This window comes from Diospyros lotus, chromosome 2, assembly GCF_014633365.1.
Source record: "Diospyros lotus cultivar Yz01 chromosome 2, ASM1463336v1, whole genome shotgun sequence".
Taxonomy (NCBI): domain Eukaryota; kingdom Viridiplantae; phylum Streptophyta; class Magnoliopsida; order Ericales; family Ebenaceae; genus Diospyros; species Diospyros lotus.
In genome coordinates this window covers 43664832-43683498 of record NC_068339.1, presented here as the reverse complement: position 1 = coordinate 43683498, position 18667 = coordinate 43664832, and the positions used below count along the sequence as shown (strand labels likewise).

The following is an 18667-nucleotide window of genomic DNA, read 5'->3' as shown; positions in this document are numbered from 1 at the left end:
TTGTTAGTGGTAGTAGGGAGAACATAAATGCTTTGAGCTACGAGCTAAAGCATAGAAAATAAAAAAAAATATTATTAATATATCATGGTATATATCTTAGACTACATAATAATATTTTAATGTCTAAAATGCCCTCACTTGGGTGCAGTGAAACGATGAGTATTTATGTCATTTATGTGCATTATATAGTCTAAAATATATATAAATGATGCACAAATAACATGATTAAAAAATAAAACATACATTTGCACCCACAAGTGATGTGCCAACGTAGTTATAGATATAATAAACAATTGTCAGAGCAACTAGTTATCCCTATAAACGAGAAGTTATAATTCACATCAATTATGAATTATAATCTTTTAAGTTAATATAACCTTTTTGCAATAATATCGAATAAGATATTAAGCCTTACTTTAATTATATAAGATCGATTACATAAATTCTTCTAATTCGGCAATGGGGGCTTAACTTAAATAAGCTTGGTAACGGTATAAAAACATGAAATTGTGATTAACAGAGAAGAGAGGAGAAGAAAAACGAAAACTGGTTTTCATACATGGAGGTGGAGCATGACTTGGATCAAACACCTTTAGAGAATATACACAAACCATGCAATCTGCTCTATCCATCTCCTAAATTTTTTCTATGGAACTCTAAGGCGAAAAATCTCAATAACAATGGCCGAGCTTTCTCAGAAGTTCAAAGCATCTTGAACGGGAGAACAAGACCGCTGCATCCTCACGCCACTGAAGCTCGTCCGGGAAGCCATTATTTCATTCAGCGATAGCCTCTTCTTCGCCCCCGGCTCCGGCCGCTGCCTCGGAGCGCTCTGAGACCTCAGCTTCGCCCGGAAAGACTGAGTGTTGGCCATGTAGCTCGGGAAGTTGGAATACGGCCGGAAGAAGCTGTCACCGCAGACGCTCTTCGCCGGCGTTGGTGGGGCGACGGGGCGGCCGGAATTGGAGAAACGAGGCGTGCTTTGCGCGGTGGAGAACCGGCACTCGTCGCCGGTGAAGCACCACTCGAAATCGTGGTGGCTTCGGCTCTCCGGGATCGAAATCCGGGCCGGAATCGGGCACGGAAGCGGCGAGGAAATGGCTTGGTAATAAGGGTCCTCGCCGTAGTCCGATATTGAGGTGTTCATTCTCCGGGATCTTGATCTGGGCTTGTACGTGTCAATCTCAACGATCTTCGGGCTTTCGTCGAATCCGTTCACCGGATTTTCAATTGACGCTGAGAGCCTCTTGCTATGGAATTCACTTTCCTGGAAACAAGAGAGGAAAATGAGTTCGAGAGAGAGCGGTTCAAACCGCTATGGAGACGAGTTTACACAGAATTATTTTTGCTTACCATAGACCTTCGAGCTCGAGCCTCGGGCTGAGATCGGGGGTCCCGGTTGAGCGAACGGCGGGCTCGCTGGGATCGGACGGAGGCCTGAGCCCTGATCAGAGCTTGCATACTGTGAAGAGTGGCGGTGGCTCTTTTCCGGACGAGGTAGCCTCGGACAAGAGCTTGTAGTTTCACCAATCCTTTCAAAGCTCGAAGAGCTTTCCGAGCCTGAACGAAGAAGAAGAAGAAGAAAAAGAAAAAGAAGAAGAATCCGAAATGAGTTTGATCAGAAGATGATGAAGAACCATAAACGTCATTTACGAAGGAAGTACAGCTTGGAGTGACGCTTTCGAATTCAAACAAGAGGAAGGAGCCAAATGTGGCCCTGTTTTGAGAGAAAACAACATAACTGAAAGGTACTAATCACAGAAGCATGAAAAGATGAGAAAAAGAAATCAAAATTCAAACTTCAGAGCGCCATAACACAGACTGGACGAAGAACAGAGGAACGGAAGCTTCAAATGCCATTTGCCACTCTGTTTAATTGCCAAGCTTTTTGGCAAAGAAATGCATTGAACTTTACAGTTACAAGTTTATAACAGAACAAGAACAGAGAAAATTCAATTACTCAAAACTGAAAAATTAAACCCACTTACCAAATAGCTTCTGAAAATGGTCTGAATCTTAATGGCGGCCCACTTCTCCCTGCCGCCGGGGAACAGGGCGCCTCTGCCTTGGCTTGTAAGCCTGACCACCGCCACCGCCGCCTGGGCGGCCGCCACTGCTGCGTCGGCTGCGGCTGCGGTGGCGGCAGCCACTGCAATTGCATGCTTGCTCTGCTCCTCCTCTGTCTCAGCAATGTAAGATCTCAGCCGAGCAGAATCTTTCGCCGGAATGTGCCTCGGAACAGAAGAATCCCTGCTGGACTTGCCGAAGCTCCACCTCTTCTTCTCTTTCCGGTCGCCAGAAAATGAGTTCTCAGCCGGTTCCTTCTCCTTCTTCATCCCCAGCAAGCCCCTCAACCACCTTGTCGCTTTCCCCATTTTCTTGTCTCTCTCTCTTCCTCTGAGAAACTGGGGACTGAAACTGTTAAGAGAGAGAAGCAGAAACCCAAGTGGAGTTTATTGAGAAGAAAGGCTGAGACAGGAAGTTAGAATCTTTACATGTTGCAAGCAAAGAAGTGATGAGAGCAGAGCAGTGTGGTGGAAAAGATTTACAAAAGGCATCAAACCTTAAAATAATGGAGGGATAAAGTTCTGCTCTTTAATCTTTTTCCTTTCTTTCTGACAGTACCTCGTGAAGAACTGCATTATAAGACAAAAAGGCATCGCAGAAAGAAACAGATTTAAAAATAATTTAACCCGAAATTAAAACAAGGGTTTGAAATAACAAGAGTAGTTTAGTAATTAAGACCCAAAAGTTTGAAAGGCACGTAGGTAGACATTAGCAGCCCATTCCTCGGATTCAAAAATTAGGGTTTGAATCAAACACTTGACATCCAATGAGAAACTCAGAAAACCTACAAAAAGCACAATCATTTGCCCCTCTTCCCTTATCTTAGTTTCGCTAAAACAGAGCTTCCACAGTCAAACGAGCAGAAATTACAGACAGAATCCAACAGAATGAAAGGCCATTGAAAAAGGAGCAATAATCACAGTGGGGGAAAAAAGGATAAAAAAGCAAAGGTTCCTTCTCGACCCGACGCACCTCCTTCTTGAATTCAAAAAAGCACTCAAATTTCCACTCCCTCCAATCAGAAAGCCCCCCCCCCCGTCTCTCTCTCCTCTCCCCTACTGTGTGGAGCAACGTGTACAAATGCCACCTGGGTAGGGTGTTATTTTTCTCATCTTTTTTGTTTTCTGTTCTTTTCTACAACCCACCCCAAACAACCCATCATGATTCATGAGTAGCTTTCCATTCTTTGCATCTGCAATGCCCCTCCTCCATCGCCATCACCTTCTACAGAGCCTATTTTCTCGAGCTCTACAGACCCAACCACCCAGAACAGGACAAATAGCGAAATGGGTCTCTGAGTTGGAAGGAAAATCCCCTATGATTTCTCTATCTCTCTGGGTCTGGGGCTCTGCCTCTGAACTCTGAAAGCCACCATTAATTAAAAGGGTTGCCTTGCCTATAATGAGAGAGAGGTCAATACATCCAAGTGCTCCTCGTTGTACCAGCCAACAGGGACAACTGGTAATGGAAAGATCTTTGGAATAGGGTCTGCAATATCTCAGTGCGAGGAGGATCTTCAGAGCCTTTTCAGTTGGTTTTTTGGCGATTCGCTCAGAACGCTCAGGCATTGCTTGCGCCAGAACATCTCTGAAACCGATAGGGTATACAGGCGAGATAAACGCCAGGAGAGGAGTGTGGTTGCTTCGCCGCGGCTTGGTTTGGGGGTTGTTCTCGAATTTCCCAATTCTTCGGGTGGGATTAGTTCTTTAATCTAATCTTGTATCCTTATTCTTGGGCTTGCGTTTGGGTTTTCAAATTTTGAAACTGGCAGCCAGCCGATGATTTCGTTTCACTAAACCTAATCAGTCGTTAATTAATCCAAACAAAATCCTTAGTATAAAAGCAAATCAGTCTGTGAACTAAAAGAAATTCAATTTTATGAGAAATTTGTATTTTGATTGAAAAAATTTTTTTTAATAAATTTAGTTTATTGATTATTTTCAAAATATATTTTTTTTAAATTAAAAAATTTCATACTCAAACATATTTTCAAAATAATTAATTATATTTTTATATTAGTTGAGCATATTATAAAATTTATGAGAAAACTTTTATAAAAATTGAATAAGTATGAAAAAGTTTTTGATAAAACTCAATCGAGTATTGCTCAGCATTCTTTTAAAAACAATCAAGGATATGAATTGGTCCAATTGAGTATGATGCTTTTGAAAACGGGCAAAGATATTTCATCAATCAAGTATCTCTAAAGTTATATAGTTTGAGCATCTTTTTACTATAGTGAAATTTATTTTTCAAATTGACTAATGTATTTATTACTCAAGTGCATTACATAACTCTCTGTATCTCAAAATCAATCGAGTAAGAGTTTTATTAATAATCAATTAATGTCTTTTTCTACTCGAGTGAATGATCATATTAGTCTTTGGACTTATAGCTAAGTCTTTGAACTTAAAAGTTAATTGAGTATCAAGCGTTTGTACTCGAGTAAATTTGTTTGTTAGTCGAGTAATTTTACTCTTATAATCGAGTGAGTAATGTAAGTTTTTATGGTTTTTGAGTTAATCGAGTAATAACTTAATCATACTCGAATAAGCCTGTTACATAATCAATTATATGAAATACATAATCAATTATATGAAAACTCCAATCGAGTAAGGTGCTATATTGGTTGAGTAAGCCTAAAACTTAGTCAAGTATGTTATGTTAGATTTTGAGTTTTATAGCCGTTACTCAAAAAAGAAAGAAATGACTATTTTTGACTTTTTGAGTTTTATCTCTTTATTTTAAGAAGTCTGATTATATTCTCTTATAATAAAATGATAAATATGCTTATGTGTAGTGTGGAAAAAGTTTTATCTTCATAACATGCATATTTTTCTTGACTAATTTGACTGTTATTAGTCAAATCAAAAGAAATTGAGAGTATGTGTAGGTAATTAGGCAAAACCCAAGTCTCAAAACTTCTTGATTAATTTGACTGTTATTAGTCAAATTAAAAGAAGTTATGAGTATATGTAGGTAACAAGTCAAAACCCAAGTCTCAAAGCTTCTTGACTAATTTGAATGTTATTAGTCAAATCAAAAGAAGTTGTGAGTATATGTTGATAACAAGGCAATACCCAAGTCTCAAAGCTTCTATAAAAGGCTAAGTATTGCAAAAGATCATGGGGCTCTTGTTTGAGTAATGTCAAACCAACCTAAACCTAGACATAGAAAAATTGAATTCATCTCTAGCTAAAGTTCATTGCTTGAGTGATAAGTCCTTTATACTCATCATCTTTCATTTCAAGCCATTATCTGGTAATGCATTATGTAGATCTTCTTAAACAAAAAATTATGAACAAGAGAGTTGAGTGGCTTATTATTCATATTCTTCTCACTTCTTTTGTCTATTCTTTCATGTACTATGTATTTTTTATTCTTTGAGAGTAATTCTTGTTGTAAGCTTAATCTTTATTTCACCTTCTAACAAGTATTTGTAAAGGTTCTACCTTAGCCCTTAAAATGTATGTTTTAGTTTCTGTTTTGTTCATAAAAGCAAAGATTATGACTTATTCTTGAAAGACAATGGTTATGGTTGAGCTTTTTGAAAAAATCGTGTTTATTGCTTAGCCTGTAAAAATTGAGGTTATAGTTGCTCCTGTAAAAGCTATGGTTCCTTCTTAACCCATAAAAAAGAGAGATTTTAGTTGAATCTGTAAAAACTATGTATTGGTTATAGTTAATCCCTAAAACCTAAAATTCCTTGATGGATATTTTCAAAATCATTAGTGAGAAATTAAGATAATGGACTAGACTTATTAGCTGAACCATTTAAAATACTATGTTCATTTGGTTTGACTTTTATGTCTTTAATGTTATTATTTTTCTCCTACCATAAAATACTTTCTCATTTGATTTAACCTCATTAGCATCATGCATGATTGCTTATCTTTTCATTACATGTATAAATGACTTTTAATCTTTCATGTTTTATGTTTACTTCTCAAGTGCATATATTTGTTCATAAGATTTGTATATTAAAATTTAGAAAAACAAACAAGATTCTATTGCTGTCATTCTCTTCTTCAAATGTTGTCTTTCATCTATACAAATTTATTCTATCTGAAGTATGTCAAATAAATCTTTATGAAAAATGTTTTTAATGCATATAAATTTATTAAACTATTGCAACTCATTTTACACTATGAAATTTATCTTTTTGGATAAATCATAATATATATTTTCTTTATCATCGCAAAAATGATCAAAATATCCAATTCACCCCCCTCTTGAGTGATCTTTCACAATTCATCTTTGAATCACAAATGTAAATTACTATTCAATTTTATTTTTGAACTAGTTCTTGACCCGTGCGATGCACGAGATACAATATTTAACAAATATATATATATATATATATAAAATAATAGTTCAAAATATGAAATGCACATTATAGTAAATTTAATATACTATATGAATTAGTGAAGAAACAACAATTTTATTTCATTGTGATTAAAATAAATTTTGGAAGACTTCTTTGTATATAACATTTGTGGTCAAAGTTGTTTGTTCACCCTCTTTATCACATATTAGTATCTTCAATCCACTGCGACTTGTAACTTTTGATATTGCAACGTATAGTTGCCCATGACTGACCACAAGTTTCTTCAAAAAAAGACCTACATAGGTCAATTGCATGCATTTGTGTCCCCTACACAACATGATAAATGACACATTACACATATTATATATTGGCAAAAACAACAAAAGTGCATGGTAAGAACAAAAAATAGCATTTTTCGAACTTACATCTTTGTCAAACAATACTAAAATGATGTTGTTAACCTCGTTCTGGTTATGATAACTGTAAACTTCTCACTTCCGGATGACTCGTATCTTGAACGCCCAATTTGCCCGAGTGTTGTCAACATATCTCAGCATATGCAGTATTTGAGCCATGGCAAATATTGTGTCTCAGTTTTAGTTTGCAGAGAAATCGGTTAAATGAAGAATATTTATCTGTTGTATTCCTAAATATTTATCTGTTGTATTCAGATGCCATTTAGGGAGCAAATAAATTTTTTTGTTCGACAAACAAATTCCAAAGACGTTCCACTCGTTTGGAGGGGTAATTTTATATGCTGCTTAATGTGTAAGATATGTTTTTTTATTTCTTAATTCCTAAATATTTATCTATTGTATTTAATAAATTGAATAACTTATTTTTTTATGCTTTAGAACTGTTATATTCAATAAATTGAATAATTCATTTTTTGGTGCATTGAAACTTGTTGTATTTAATAAGTTTAATACATTATTATTGAATAATTTATTTTTTGATGCATTGGAATTTGCACCAAAAAATATTTATCTGCTGTATTCCTAAATATTTATCTGTTGTATTCAATAAATTGAATAATTTATTTTTTGATACATTAAAACTGTTGTATTCAATAAATTAAATAAATCATAATTGAATAATTTATTTTTTGGTGCCTATATTCAATAAATTGAATGTAAGATATTGAATTAACATTGAAATCATCGTCAATCATATTTATTTGTTGTTTAATGTGTAAGATATATATTTTTATTTTTTATTCCTAAATATTTATATGTTGTATTTAAATGCCAGAAGGAGCTTGAAAATTTGTTTTTTTGACAAACAGGTTCCAAAGACAGTCCACTCGTTTGGAAGAGTAATTTTATCTATTGTTTAATGTGTAAGATATATTTTTTTATTTTTTAATTGCTAAATATTTATTTGTTGTATTCAATAAATTGAATAATTTATTTTTTGAAGCATTGGAACTGCTATATTCAATAAATTGAGTAATTCATTTTTTGATGCATTGAAACTTGTTGTATTTAATAAATTTAATAAATTATTATTGAATAATTTATTTTTTGGTGCATTGGACCTTGCACCAAAAAATATTTATCTGTTGTATTCAATTTATTGAATAATTTAATTTTTGATGTATTGAAATTGTTGTATTTAATAAATTGAATAAATCATAATTAAATAATTATCTATTTTATTTAATCACTATATGCTGTATTCAGATGCCATAAGGAGCTTGAATTTTTTTTTGTTTGACAAACAGGTTCCAAAGACGTTCCACTCATTTGTAGGGGTAATTTTATCTGCTGTTTAATGTGTAAGATATATATTTTTTATTTTTTAAATATTTATCTGTTGTATTTAATAAATTGAATAATTTATTTTTTGATGCATTGAAACTGCTATATTCAATAGATTGAATAATTTATTTTTTTTTGATGTATTAAAACTTGTTGTATTTAATAATTTTAATATATTATTATTGAATACTTTATTTTTGGTGCATTAGAATCTGCACCAAAAAATATTTATCTATTGTATTCCTAAATATTTATCTGGTGTATGCAATAAATTGAATAATTTATTTTTTGATGCATTAAAATTGTTGTATTCAATAAATTAAATAAATCATTATTGAATAATTTATTTTTTGATGCCTGTATTCAATAAATTGAATGTAAAATATTGAATTAACACTGAAATCATCATCAATCATATTTATTTGCTGTTTAATGTGTAAGATATATTTTTTTATTTTTTAACTCCTAAATATTTATATGTTGTATTTAGATGCTAGAAGGAGCTTGAAATTTTTTTTGTTTGACAAATAGGTTCCAAAGACAGTCCACTCGTTTGGAGGGATAATTTTATTTGTTGTTTAATGTATAAGGTATATTTTTTTATTTTTTAATTGCTAAATATTTATTTAATATATTCAGTAAATTGAATAATTTATTTTTTGATGCATTGGAACTGCTATATTCAATAAATTGAGTAATTCATTTTTTGATGCATTGAAACTTGTTGTATTTAATAAGTTGAATAAATTATTATTGAATAATTTATTTTTTGGTGCATTGGAACCTGCACCAAAAAATATTTATCTGTTGGATTTCTAAATATTTATATATTGTATTCAATAAATTGAATAATTTATTTTTTGATGTATTGAAATTGTTGTATTTAATAAATTGAATAAATTATAATTAAATAATTATATATATATTTTAATCACTATATGCTGTATTCAAATGCCATATGTTGGGTTTTTTGCATGGAAGATTAACTCTAGAAGTTGAAGAGAAGAACCTGTTTTAGAATGAAGATATTTTTTCTGACTGTTTTTATTCTAAGTTAGATTAGATAACTTAGTTATTTTATTATGAGGGGTATGTTGGTCTTTTGTAGAGGCTAAGTTTTTTAAATCCTTTGTAATTGCCGCCTCCCTATAGTTTATAAATAGGAGGCGAGTGCTAGCAGTCGGATATAACATTCTCATTCATTCTGATTGTTCTCAAGATGCAAGTGATGCTGTCAAGATAGCGAGAGAGAGGGGGAAAGGCTTTGAGATAAAATTAGTCTTTGTATTCTCTTGAGAGTGCAACGAACTTGTGTGAGGGAGAGTAAGAGAGGTTCTTGTATCTTGTTTCAACTGGTTTCTAGTGGATTTATTCTCGGATAGAAGGCTGGATGTAGGATTGCTTCATAGCAGTCCGAACCAGGATAACTCCTTGTCTCTTTGATGGTTTGATTGTTCTAATCCTTCATTTACTTTCTGCTTTACAATTGCTGTAGATATATTCTGTTATTTTCTTGTTTTTTCCGGGTGAGGAGTGTTGAGAGATTGGCAAATCTAAGACTTGAATAAGTTTCTAAGAGCTCCTAATCATAACAGATTGGTATCAGAGCCAAGAACTTATCAAGAATTGCCAAGAACCCTAGAAATCTTGAGTTTAATCCCTGTTATGGCTTCCGCACCTTCTTCCGCTAGGTATGACATAGAGAAATTTGATGGATCAAATGATTTCGGTCTATGGAAAATTAAAATGAGGGCGCTGTTGGGAAATTTGGGATTAGAAGAGGCTTTAGAGGCAGAACCGAAACTGCCTAAGAGTGCCTCTGATGAACAGGAGAAAGATTTCAGTGATCGTAGGAAGGAAATCAACAAAAGGGTCTATAATACTCTAATTCTAAGTTTAGGAGATAAAGTTCTTAGGGAAGTTTCAAAGATGGAAACGGCTGAGGCTTTATGGTCTAAATTAGAGAGTTTATATATGACAAAAACCCTGTCAAATAGGCTGTATCTAAAGGCAAAGTTTTTCACATTCAAAATGCAAGAAGGGCAGAAACTGAATAATCACATAGATGAGTTCAATAAAATATGTCTCGATCTAGAGAACATAGATATAAACTATGATGAGGAAGATAAAGCCCTTGTGTTACTGCATTCTTTGCCCAAAACATATGAAACCTTTGTTGATATATTAAAACATGGTAGGGAAAAGTTATCCCTAGAAGATGTTTTTGGAGCATTAAACTCTAAGGAGTTGCAACAGAAAGTAGAAGGAAAATCTGCTGGTGATGTCCTTACTGCTAGAAGTAGGACTGAAAAGAGAGAGTTTAAATCAAAGGGGAAATCAAGAAGCAAGTCTAAAATTGGCAAGAAGCAGTTTAAGTGTTATCATTGCCATGAAGAGGGGCATATTAAGAAATTCTGCCCTAAGAGAAAGAAAGACTCTAAGAAGAAATCAAATACTGATATTACATCCTCTATATGCGAGTATGACTATGATAGTACAGATGCATTAGTTGCATCCTACCTAGAAGATAAGGATTTGTGGGTTTTAGACTCAGGTTGTTCCTTTCACATGACATCCCATAGAGAATGGTTTTTAAACTATCAAGATATTGGTGGTGGAAAGGTGAGGTTAGGGGATAACCATGAGTGTAGTATAAAAGGGATAGGAGACATAAAATTAAGAATGCATGATGGATTGATAAAAATACTAAAATCTGTTAGATATGTTCCAAAATTAAAAAGGAACTTGATATCCCTAGGAGAGTTGGATAGAAGTGGTCATTCCTATAAAGGGCATAGTGGAGTCTTAAGGGTATCAATAGGATCCCTTATCTGCATGAAAGCAGCCCTTCACAATGGTATATATGTGCTGGAAGCAACCACTTTAAGTGGTGAGGTAGCAGTAGGTGAAAATAAAACCTATGATCAAGTAAAATTGTGGCATTATAGGATGGCTCACATAAGTGAGCAGGGACTTAGAGAATTGTCCAAACAAGGTATCCTAGGAGTTGAAAAATTAACAGATTTGGTCAATGTGAAACATGTATTTTTGGTAAGTCTTCTAAAGCAAAATTCCCTAAGAAAGCAAATCACATATCAAAAGCCCCTTTAGAATATATTCATTTTGATTTATGGGGCCCTAGTCAATCCTTAACTCATGGTGGGGCAAGGTATTTTTTGTCAATCATAGATGACTTCTCTAGGATGGTTTGGGTATTTACAATAAAATCAAAAGATGGAACTTTTGAAGCTTTTAAATCCTGGAAAACCTTAATAGAGAATCAAAAAGGTATGAAAATCAAGATTATTAGAACTGATAATGGTCTTGAGTATTGTAACAAAGAATTTGCCCAAATGTGTAAAGAAAGTGGCATCCTTAGGCATCTAACAGTTCCCAGAAACCCCAAACAAAATGACCTAGCTGAGAGAATGAATAGGACCCTTCTAGAAAGGGTAAGATGCATGTTAATCCATGCTAGGTTGTCCAAATCTTTTTGGGGAGAGGCAGTTACAACAGCTGCCTATGTAATAAATAGGTCTCCTTCTACTGCAATAGGGTTTAAAACACCCTATGAAATGTGGCATGGTCATAAGCCAAACTTAGCTCATCTAAAGGTATTTGGCTGCATTGCTTATACTCATGTTAAGCAAGGAAAATTGGAGCCTAGAGCCAAGAGGTGTCTGTTCATAGGTTATCCTAATGGAGTTAAGGGATATAAGCTATGGGCCTTAGAAGAAGGACTGCCAAGGACTTTGGTCAGTAGGGATGTGATTTTCAGTGAGGATTCCTTCTTAAAGGAGGATAAGGTAGATATTCAAAAGGATAGGATAGTAAAAGGAAAAGCTGGTGAAATAGATCAGCGAGTCCAGGATGCTGCCATGCAAAATCCCATGGATCTGGCATCAGATCAGCACACTGACAGTGCTGAATATCCTATGCATATGGACCAGCATGATGCTGATCCTTATTCACCTACCTTAGAGAGCTTTCCACAGAGTAGCAGTGATGATCCCTCTAGTTCTGAGAGGTTCCAGCCTTTTGACAGTGCTGGACATTCAGGATCAGATAGTTCCCCTAGTATAGGTAGGTATAATGTGGCAAGGGATAGACAAAGGAGGGAGGTTAGACCTCCTATTAGGTATGGATATTCTGATTTAGTCTCATATGCACTGTTAAGTGCAACAGAGGCAGTAGGTGATGAACCTCTTACATATGAAGAGGCTATGAGATCAAAAGATTCCAAGCTGTGGTTGAATGTAATGAGATCTGAAATGGATTCTCTAAATAAGAATAATACTTGGGTTTTGGTTAATAGACCCTTAGGCAAAAGGGTAGTAGGCTGTAAGTGGCTCTATAAGATTAAAGAGGGTGCAGGTAAGGAGCAAAGACCTAGGTATAAGGCTAGGTTAGTAGCAAGAGGATTCACCCAAGTGGCTGGGGTGGATTTTAATGAGGTTTTCTCACCAGTTGTGAGACATACCTCTATTAGAATCCTGCTTGCTATGACTGCCCATTTAAATTTAAATCTAGAGCAAATGGATGTGACCACCGCATTCCTCCATGGTGAGTTAGAAGAGGACATCCTAATGGATCAGCCTAAGGGATTTGAAGTTAGGGGTAAGAGGGAACAAGTATGCTTGTTAAAGAAGTCCTTATATGGACTTAAGCAATCCGCTAGACAATGGTATCGAAAATTTGATACATTTATGATCAACCAAGGTTTTAAGAGAAGTGCCTTTGATTGTTGTGTATATCTTAAGCATATTTCATCTAAAATTTCTATCTACCTCCTTTTATATGTGGATGACATGCTGATTGCTAGTCAATCAGATGTGGAGATTCATAGATTAAAGCTGAAATTGAATTCAGCCTTTGAGATGAAGGAGCTAGGAGAGGCTAGAAAGATTTTAGGGATTGAAATAGAAAGAAATAGACAAAAGAGGTTAATCAAGTTATCTCAAAAGGCATACCTAGAGAAATTGATTAAGAGATTCCAAATGCATGATGCAAAGGAGGTAAAAGTTCCTTTTGCACAACATTTTAAGCTATCCCACAATCAATCACCTACTGATAAGGAGAGCATAAGAGAAATGAGCAAGATACCTTACTCTAGTGCGGTAGGTAGTCTCATGTATTGTATGGTGTGTACTAGGCCGGACTTAGCTCATGCTATGAGTGTTGCTAGTAGGTTTATGGCTAATTCGGGTAAGGATCATTGGGCTGCAGTAAAATGGATTTTTAGATACCTCAAAGGATCAATAAACATGACTTTAGTTTATGGTAGAGCTTGTGTTGAAGATGAGCCTAATATACTAGGATTCACTGATGCTGACTATGCAGCAGACTTAGATAGGAGGAGGTCATCTACTGGTTATGTATTTAAGCTATGGAATGCTACCATAAGCTGGAAAACAAATTTGCAATCGGTAGTAGCCCTCTCAACCACTGAGGCTGAGTACATAGCCGTTACAGAAGCTATGAAGGAGAGCTTATGGTTAAGAGGTTTAGTGAGTGAACTCCTAGGTAGAAAGGTTAAGGTAATCTTAAATTGTGATAGCCAAAGCGCTATTCATTTGGCTAAAAATCAAGCTCATCATGAAAGAACTAAACACATTGATATTAGGTATCACTTTATTAGAGAAATCCTTGATAGGAAGGAAATAGATTTAGTAAAGGTAGCAGGAGAAAATAATGCTGCAGACATGTTTACAAAAGCAGTTCCAATGACAAAATTACATCATTGTTTGAGACTCTTACATATTTTTTCTTGAGAATGATTAGTTGTTTTGCAGGTCCGAGAAGATTCCAGTTTGATGGAGCCAGATTCTAGAAGATAATCATGCAAAAATGGTGGAGATTTGTTGGGTTTTTTGCATGGAAGATTAACTCTAGAAGTTGAAGAGAAGAACCTGTTTTAGAATGAAGATATTTTTTCTGACTATTTTTATTCTAAGTTAGATTAGATAACTTAGTTATTTTATTATGAGGGGTATGTTGGTCTTTTGTAGATGCTAAGTTTTTTAAATCCTTTGTAATTGCCGCCTCCCTATAGTTTATAAATAGGAGGCGAGTGCTAGCAGTCGGATATAACCTTCTCATTCATTCTGATTGTTCTCAAGATGCAAGTGATGCTGTCAAGATAGCGAGAGAGAGGGGGAAAGGCTTTGAGATAAAATTAGTCTTTGTATTCTCTTGAGAGTGCAGCGAACTTGTGTGAGGGAGAGTAAGAGAGGTTCTTGTTGTAAGCACCCCCGCTCGGATATCCCAACCACCCGGTCTATCCGAACGAGTGCGCTCACAGAAGGGAAGAGGAATAGACAAAAGACAAAAATGCCCTGGCATGCATAAATAAGAAATTTAACAGCGGAAGCAAAACGATAAACATGCATGCCCACAAGCACCCCGCTGATACAGCGGTCATGGAGTATATAAAAATACATACAGACCCTATGCCAACAATAGGAGGTACAAATGACAACCTGGCACAGTCAAAAATAAAAGACAACGACTCTAGCAAAACATCAGAAATGACGGGGGCAGCTAACTGTACACCTTACCAACAAGGCTGGCTGCTAGGTGGTGCGATCCTCGCCCTCGGCCTTCGCTTTACCCTTACCTGGAATGATGGAAAGCAAGGTGAGTCGCAAGACTTAGCAAGTTTATATGAAAAGGAAGGCTATAACATGAATCGAAGAAGAGATCACTCCAAATACAAACCCACATGTACACACAAGCCATGTGACGCAACCAAACAATAGTGCCGCGTAATAAAAGCACATACCGGTCCTTGGGGCCCACATAAGACACCTGACACCCAAGTCCCATACCAACCTGCCGCTGCCCTGAAAGGCAACATATATCTCCATAAGCCTGTGCGCACTGTCCCGGGTCGGTACTCTCGTCACCCGTATCCTTGCCGGTACTCCCGACAGCCGAGCCAAACGCTCCCTCTGAACGGTACTCCCGTCCGAGAACTAAATAATACCAGTATCCATGCAATGCACATAAATGCAATGGCGTATTGAGCATCAACATGATATAAGGAGCCCATACATCTAGGCATCAGGCCATGCTCCGCCCACATAGTAAATCACACGCGATGCATATGCCCGTGCTGGATGCAACCTAGCCAACTAGAATGTCCGTGACCAAGCATAACCAGATCATGATAATCCCAATATGTAGCCCGTACCCATGTGCACATAAAACCATGCAACAAGAATAAAATATAACATGCATGCTATGATCACATAATGGCAGAGCTAGTCAGTAGTGCCTGGCACCGGTCAGCAGTCAGTGACTAGGAGAGACCATCTAACGGCCTAAGACAGACCGTACGACAGTCACACCTACACCGAACAGCCAATCCCTGCCCCCACTGCACAACTGCTCTGGCCAATAAATAACCAAAAATCCAATAACAATACCCAACAGCTAAGAACCTAGCCCCGGGTGAGTACGACATCATTCCCAACAGGCAGGGGGTGGCACAAACCCCCGTAGGCAACCAACGAATAAAACCCACGAGATCCATTTAATAAATTAAATCTTAAACTAACCGTTTAAAAACTTCATAATTAATTAATAGCCGAAACAAACGAAGGGAGGTCCAATAAATCGCCAACGAAAGAAACGACGAGATAGGTAAGAAGAACTTGCCTTATCAGAGATATCCTTAGGCTCGTTGGGTTCAAAAGCAGTAAAAATTATACAAACTGCAATATCCCAATTATTTGCCAAAATTAACAAAATTGGACGCAAAACGAAATTCTGACCGTACAAAATATTAATTACTAGCTGCTCTACATACCTGGATAATTAAATCGCTGATTAAACTTGCTTTAATCCAATTTTTCAGCACCCAAAATCTCCCAATTCGCGTCGCAACGCACTGGAATTTTTCTGCAATTGTTTGCTGATCACTGAGCGAAAATCGGGCAGAAAACGGCCTTAAATTGGCTTTAAAATGAAAGGAAGAGGAGGTGCCACGTGGCAGCGCTAGAGCAGCTGCTGGAGGCCACCGCCTCTTAAGGGAACGGCGCCGTTTGGACTCCAATTGGCTAATTAAAAAAATCAGCCAACCTCCAGCCTTGCGTGCACAGCCATACTGGTTACATCTTCAATTAAATTAACATCCCACTTTAGTTTTAAATGCTAATTGAGGCTGCCTTTATTAATTTCCAGCAACTCACGCCACTTCCCTCACCAATTCTTAACCTTATTATAATATACTCACATATCTCATGTCTTACACATAGTCCTACACCAACCACTTACTTCATTTGCTTATACTAACTCATTATTCTTATTATTGTTAATATTTTAATCTTATTATTAATTAACACATTAAACCAATAATTAATTTGATTTCTAATTATGGGTCACTACAAATCCTTCCCCCCTTAAAAGAATTTCGTCCCCGAAATTCGTACCTGGCTAGGTAAATAACTGAGGGTGAAGTCGCCTCATATCCTCCTCTAGCTCCCACGTAGCCTCCTCAGGAGTATGTCGCTGCCACTGGACCTTCACATAGGGAATCGTGCGGCTACGGAGCACTTTTTCTTTCCGATCCACAATGCTAGCAGGCAACTCAACCTATGACGCGTCCTCTTGCACCACGAGCGGATGATAATCAATGACATGCCCGGGATCTGCCACGTACTTGCGGAGCATAGAAACATGAAAGACATCATGTACATGGGCTAACTGAGGGGGTAAAGCTAATCGGTATGCCAACGATCCGACTCGCTCCAATATCTCGAACAGTCCCACGTAGCGAGGACTCAACTTGCCAGATACTCCGAAGCGTCGAACACCCCTCATCGGCATAACTCGAACGAAAACATGATCACTCACATCAAACTCCAAATCTCGGCGTCGTCTATCAGCATAACTCTTCTGACGGTCCTGAGCTGCCTTCATCCTAGCCCGAATCAACTGGATCTTCTCTGACGTCTGCTCTACCAACTCTGGTCCAAGTAGTGCTCGCTGCCCGGTCTCAGTCCAGCATAAAGGTGATCTACACGGCCGCCCATACAACGCCTCAAAAGGTGCCATCCCAATACTGGCCTGGAAGCTGTTATTGTAGGCAAACTCCACTAGTGACAGATGATCATCCCAACTCCCATGGAAATCCAATACACAGGCGCGAAGCATATCCTCCAAAGTCCGTATGGTCTGCTCCGACTGCTCGTCAGTCTAAGGATGGAAGGCTGTACTGAAATTCAACTGGGTCCCCATAGCACTCTGCAACGTCTCCCAAAATCATGAGGTAAATCGAGGATCCCTGTCTGACACAATACTAGCTGGGACTCCGTGCAGTCTCACCACCTCATCAATGTATAGCTTGGCTAGTCGATGAATAGGATAGGTCTTCTTGACAGGTAGGAAGTGTGTTGATTTAGTCAGCCGATCGATAATCACCCATATCGAATCATACCCCCGGCTGGATCGTGGCAATCTTGAGACAAAATCCATAACTATGCGCTCCCACTTCCACTCCGGCACAGATAAAGGTCGTAACAATCCTGCGGGCCTCTGGTGCTCAGCCTTAACCTGCTGGCACACTAAACATCGCGATACAAATTCTGCTACGCTCTTCTTCATGTCGCTCCACCAATACTGACGCCGTAAGCCCTGGTACATCTTTGTCGCTCCAGGATGGATAGTATAGGGAGAACGATGAGCTTCCTCTAGGATCTTCTATCTGATATCACCGTCACTCGACACACAAATCCGCCCACGGAATAATAGCAAACCATTATCCCTCTGGCTGTACCCCAATGGGCCAAATCTCTCCATATCAGCCATAATCTTGCCAAGCTCCACATCCTGTCGCTGTCGATCGCGAATCTGACCCTCTAGATCTGAATGGATACTCATGGCAGCACAATAGAGTGTAGGATTGTCTGGTGCCACAGAGATAGTAAGATCGCTCATCTACTCCAGTAAGAACCACTCCTGCACTATCATAGCTGCAACTGATGCTCCACGACTACTCAATGCATCTGCTACCACATTGGCTTTACCTGGGTGATAGAGGATCTCGCAATCATAGTCCTTAAGCAGCTCCAACCAACGTCGTTGTCTCATATTAAGTTCCTTCTGAGAAAATAAATACTTGAGACTCTTGTGATCTGTATATATCTGGACTCTCTCACCATAAAGATAATGCCTCCAAATCTTCAAGGCAAACACGACAGCCGCCAACTCCAGATCATGTGTGGGATAATTCTCTTCGTGCCTCTTCAACTGCCTGGATGCATAAGCATTCACTCGGCCGTCCTGCATCAAAACACATCCCAATCCTGCATACGAGGCATCACTGTAAACAGTAAATAACTCACCACTCTTGGGTATCGTCAGTACTGGCGCCGAAGTCAACCGCCGCTTCAATTCCTGGAATGATCTCTCGCAAGACTCATCCCAAATAAATCTGGCGCCCTTCCTTGTCAACTTTGTCAGGGGCGATGCAAGCCGTGCAAAACCTTCTATGAATCGTCGATAGTACCCG

General features: G+C 37.4%; 1 protein-coding gene across 3 annotated transcripts; it reads right to left on the bottom strand.

Annotated features, from left to right (window-relative positions):
* Positions 1–441: 441 nt before the first annotated feature.
* On the bottom strand, positions 442–3075 carry LOC127793952 (protein IQ-domain 26-like). Of its 3 annotated transcripts, none has more exons than XM_052324780.1 (5): positions 2746–3075; positions 2564–2636; positions 1989–2418; positions 1354–1560; positions 442–1267 (listed from the first exon to the last, which is right to left on the bottom strand). In XM_052324780.1, the coding sequence occupies exons 3-5, from the start codon at positions 2373–2375 to the stop codon at positions 695–697; spliced, it is 1167 nt and encodes a 388-aa protein (XP_052180740.1). In that variant the 5' UTR covers positions 2376–2418; positions 2564–2636; positions 2746–3075; the 3' UTR covers positions 442–694. The 3 variants fall into 3 exon arrangements, with proteins under 3 accessions (XP_052180740.1, XP_052180741.1, XP_052180739.1); XM_052324781.1 differs by having other exon boundaries at positions 3040–3055; XM_052324779.1 differs by having other exon boundaries at positions 2564–3075.
* Between the last annotated feature and the right edge of the window lie 15592 nt (positions 3076–18667).

Coding starts and splice junctions, on each gene's coding strand:
- LOC127793952 (XM_052324779.1), bottom strand. CDS start 2,375: ATGGGGAAAGCGACAAGGTGGTTGAGGGGCTTGCTGGGGATGAAGAAG. Junction 1,561..1,988: donor CCATTTTCAGAAGCTATTTG/GTAAGTGGGTTT, acceptor TTCTTCGTTCAG/GCTCGGAAAGCTCTTCGAGC. Junction 1,268..1,353: donor CTCGAGCTCGAAGGTCTATG/GTAAGCAAAAAT, acceptor TCTTGTTTCCAG/GAAAGTGAATTCCATAGCAA.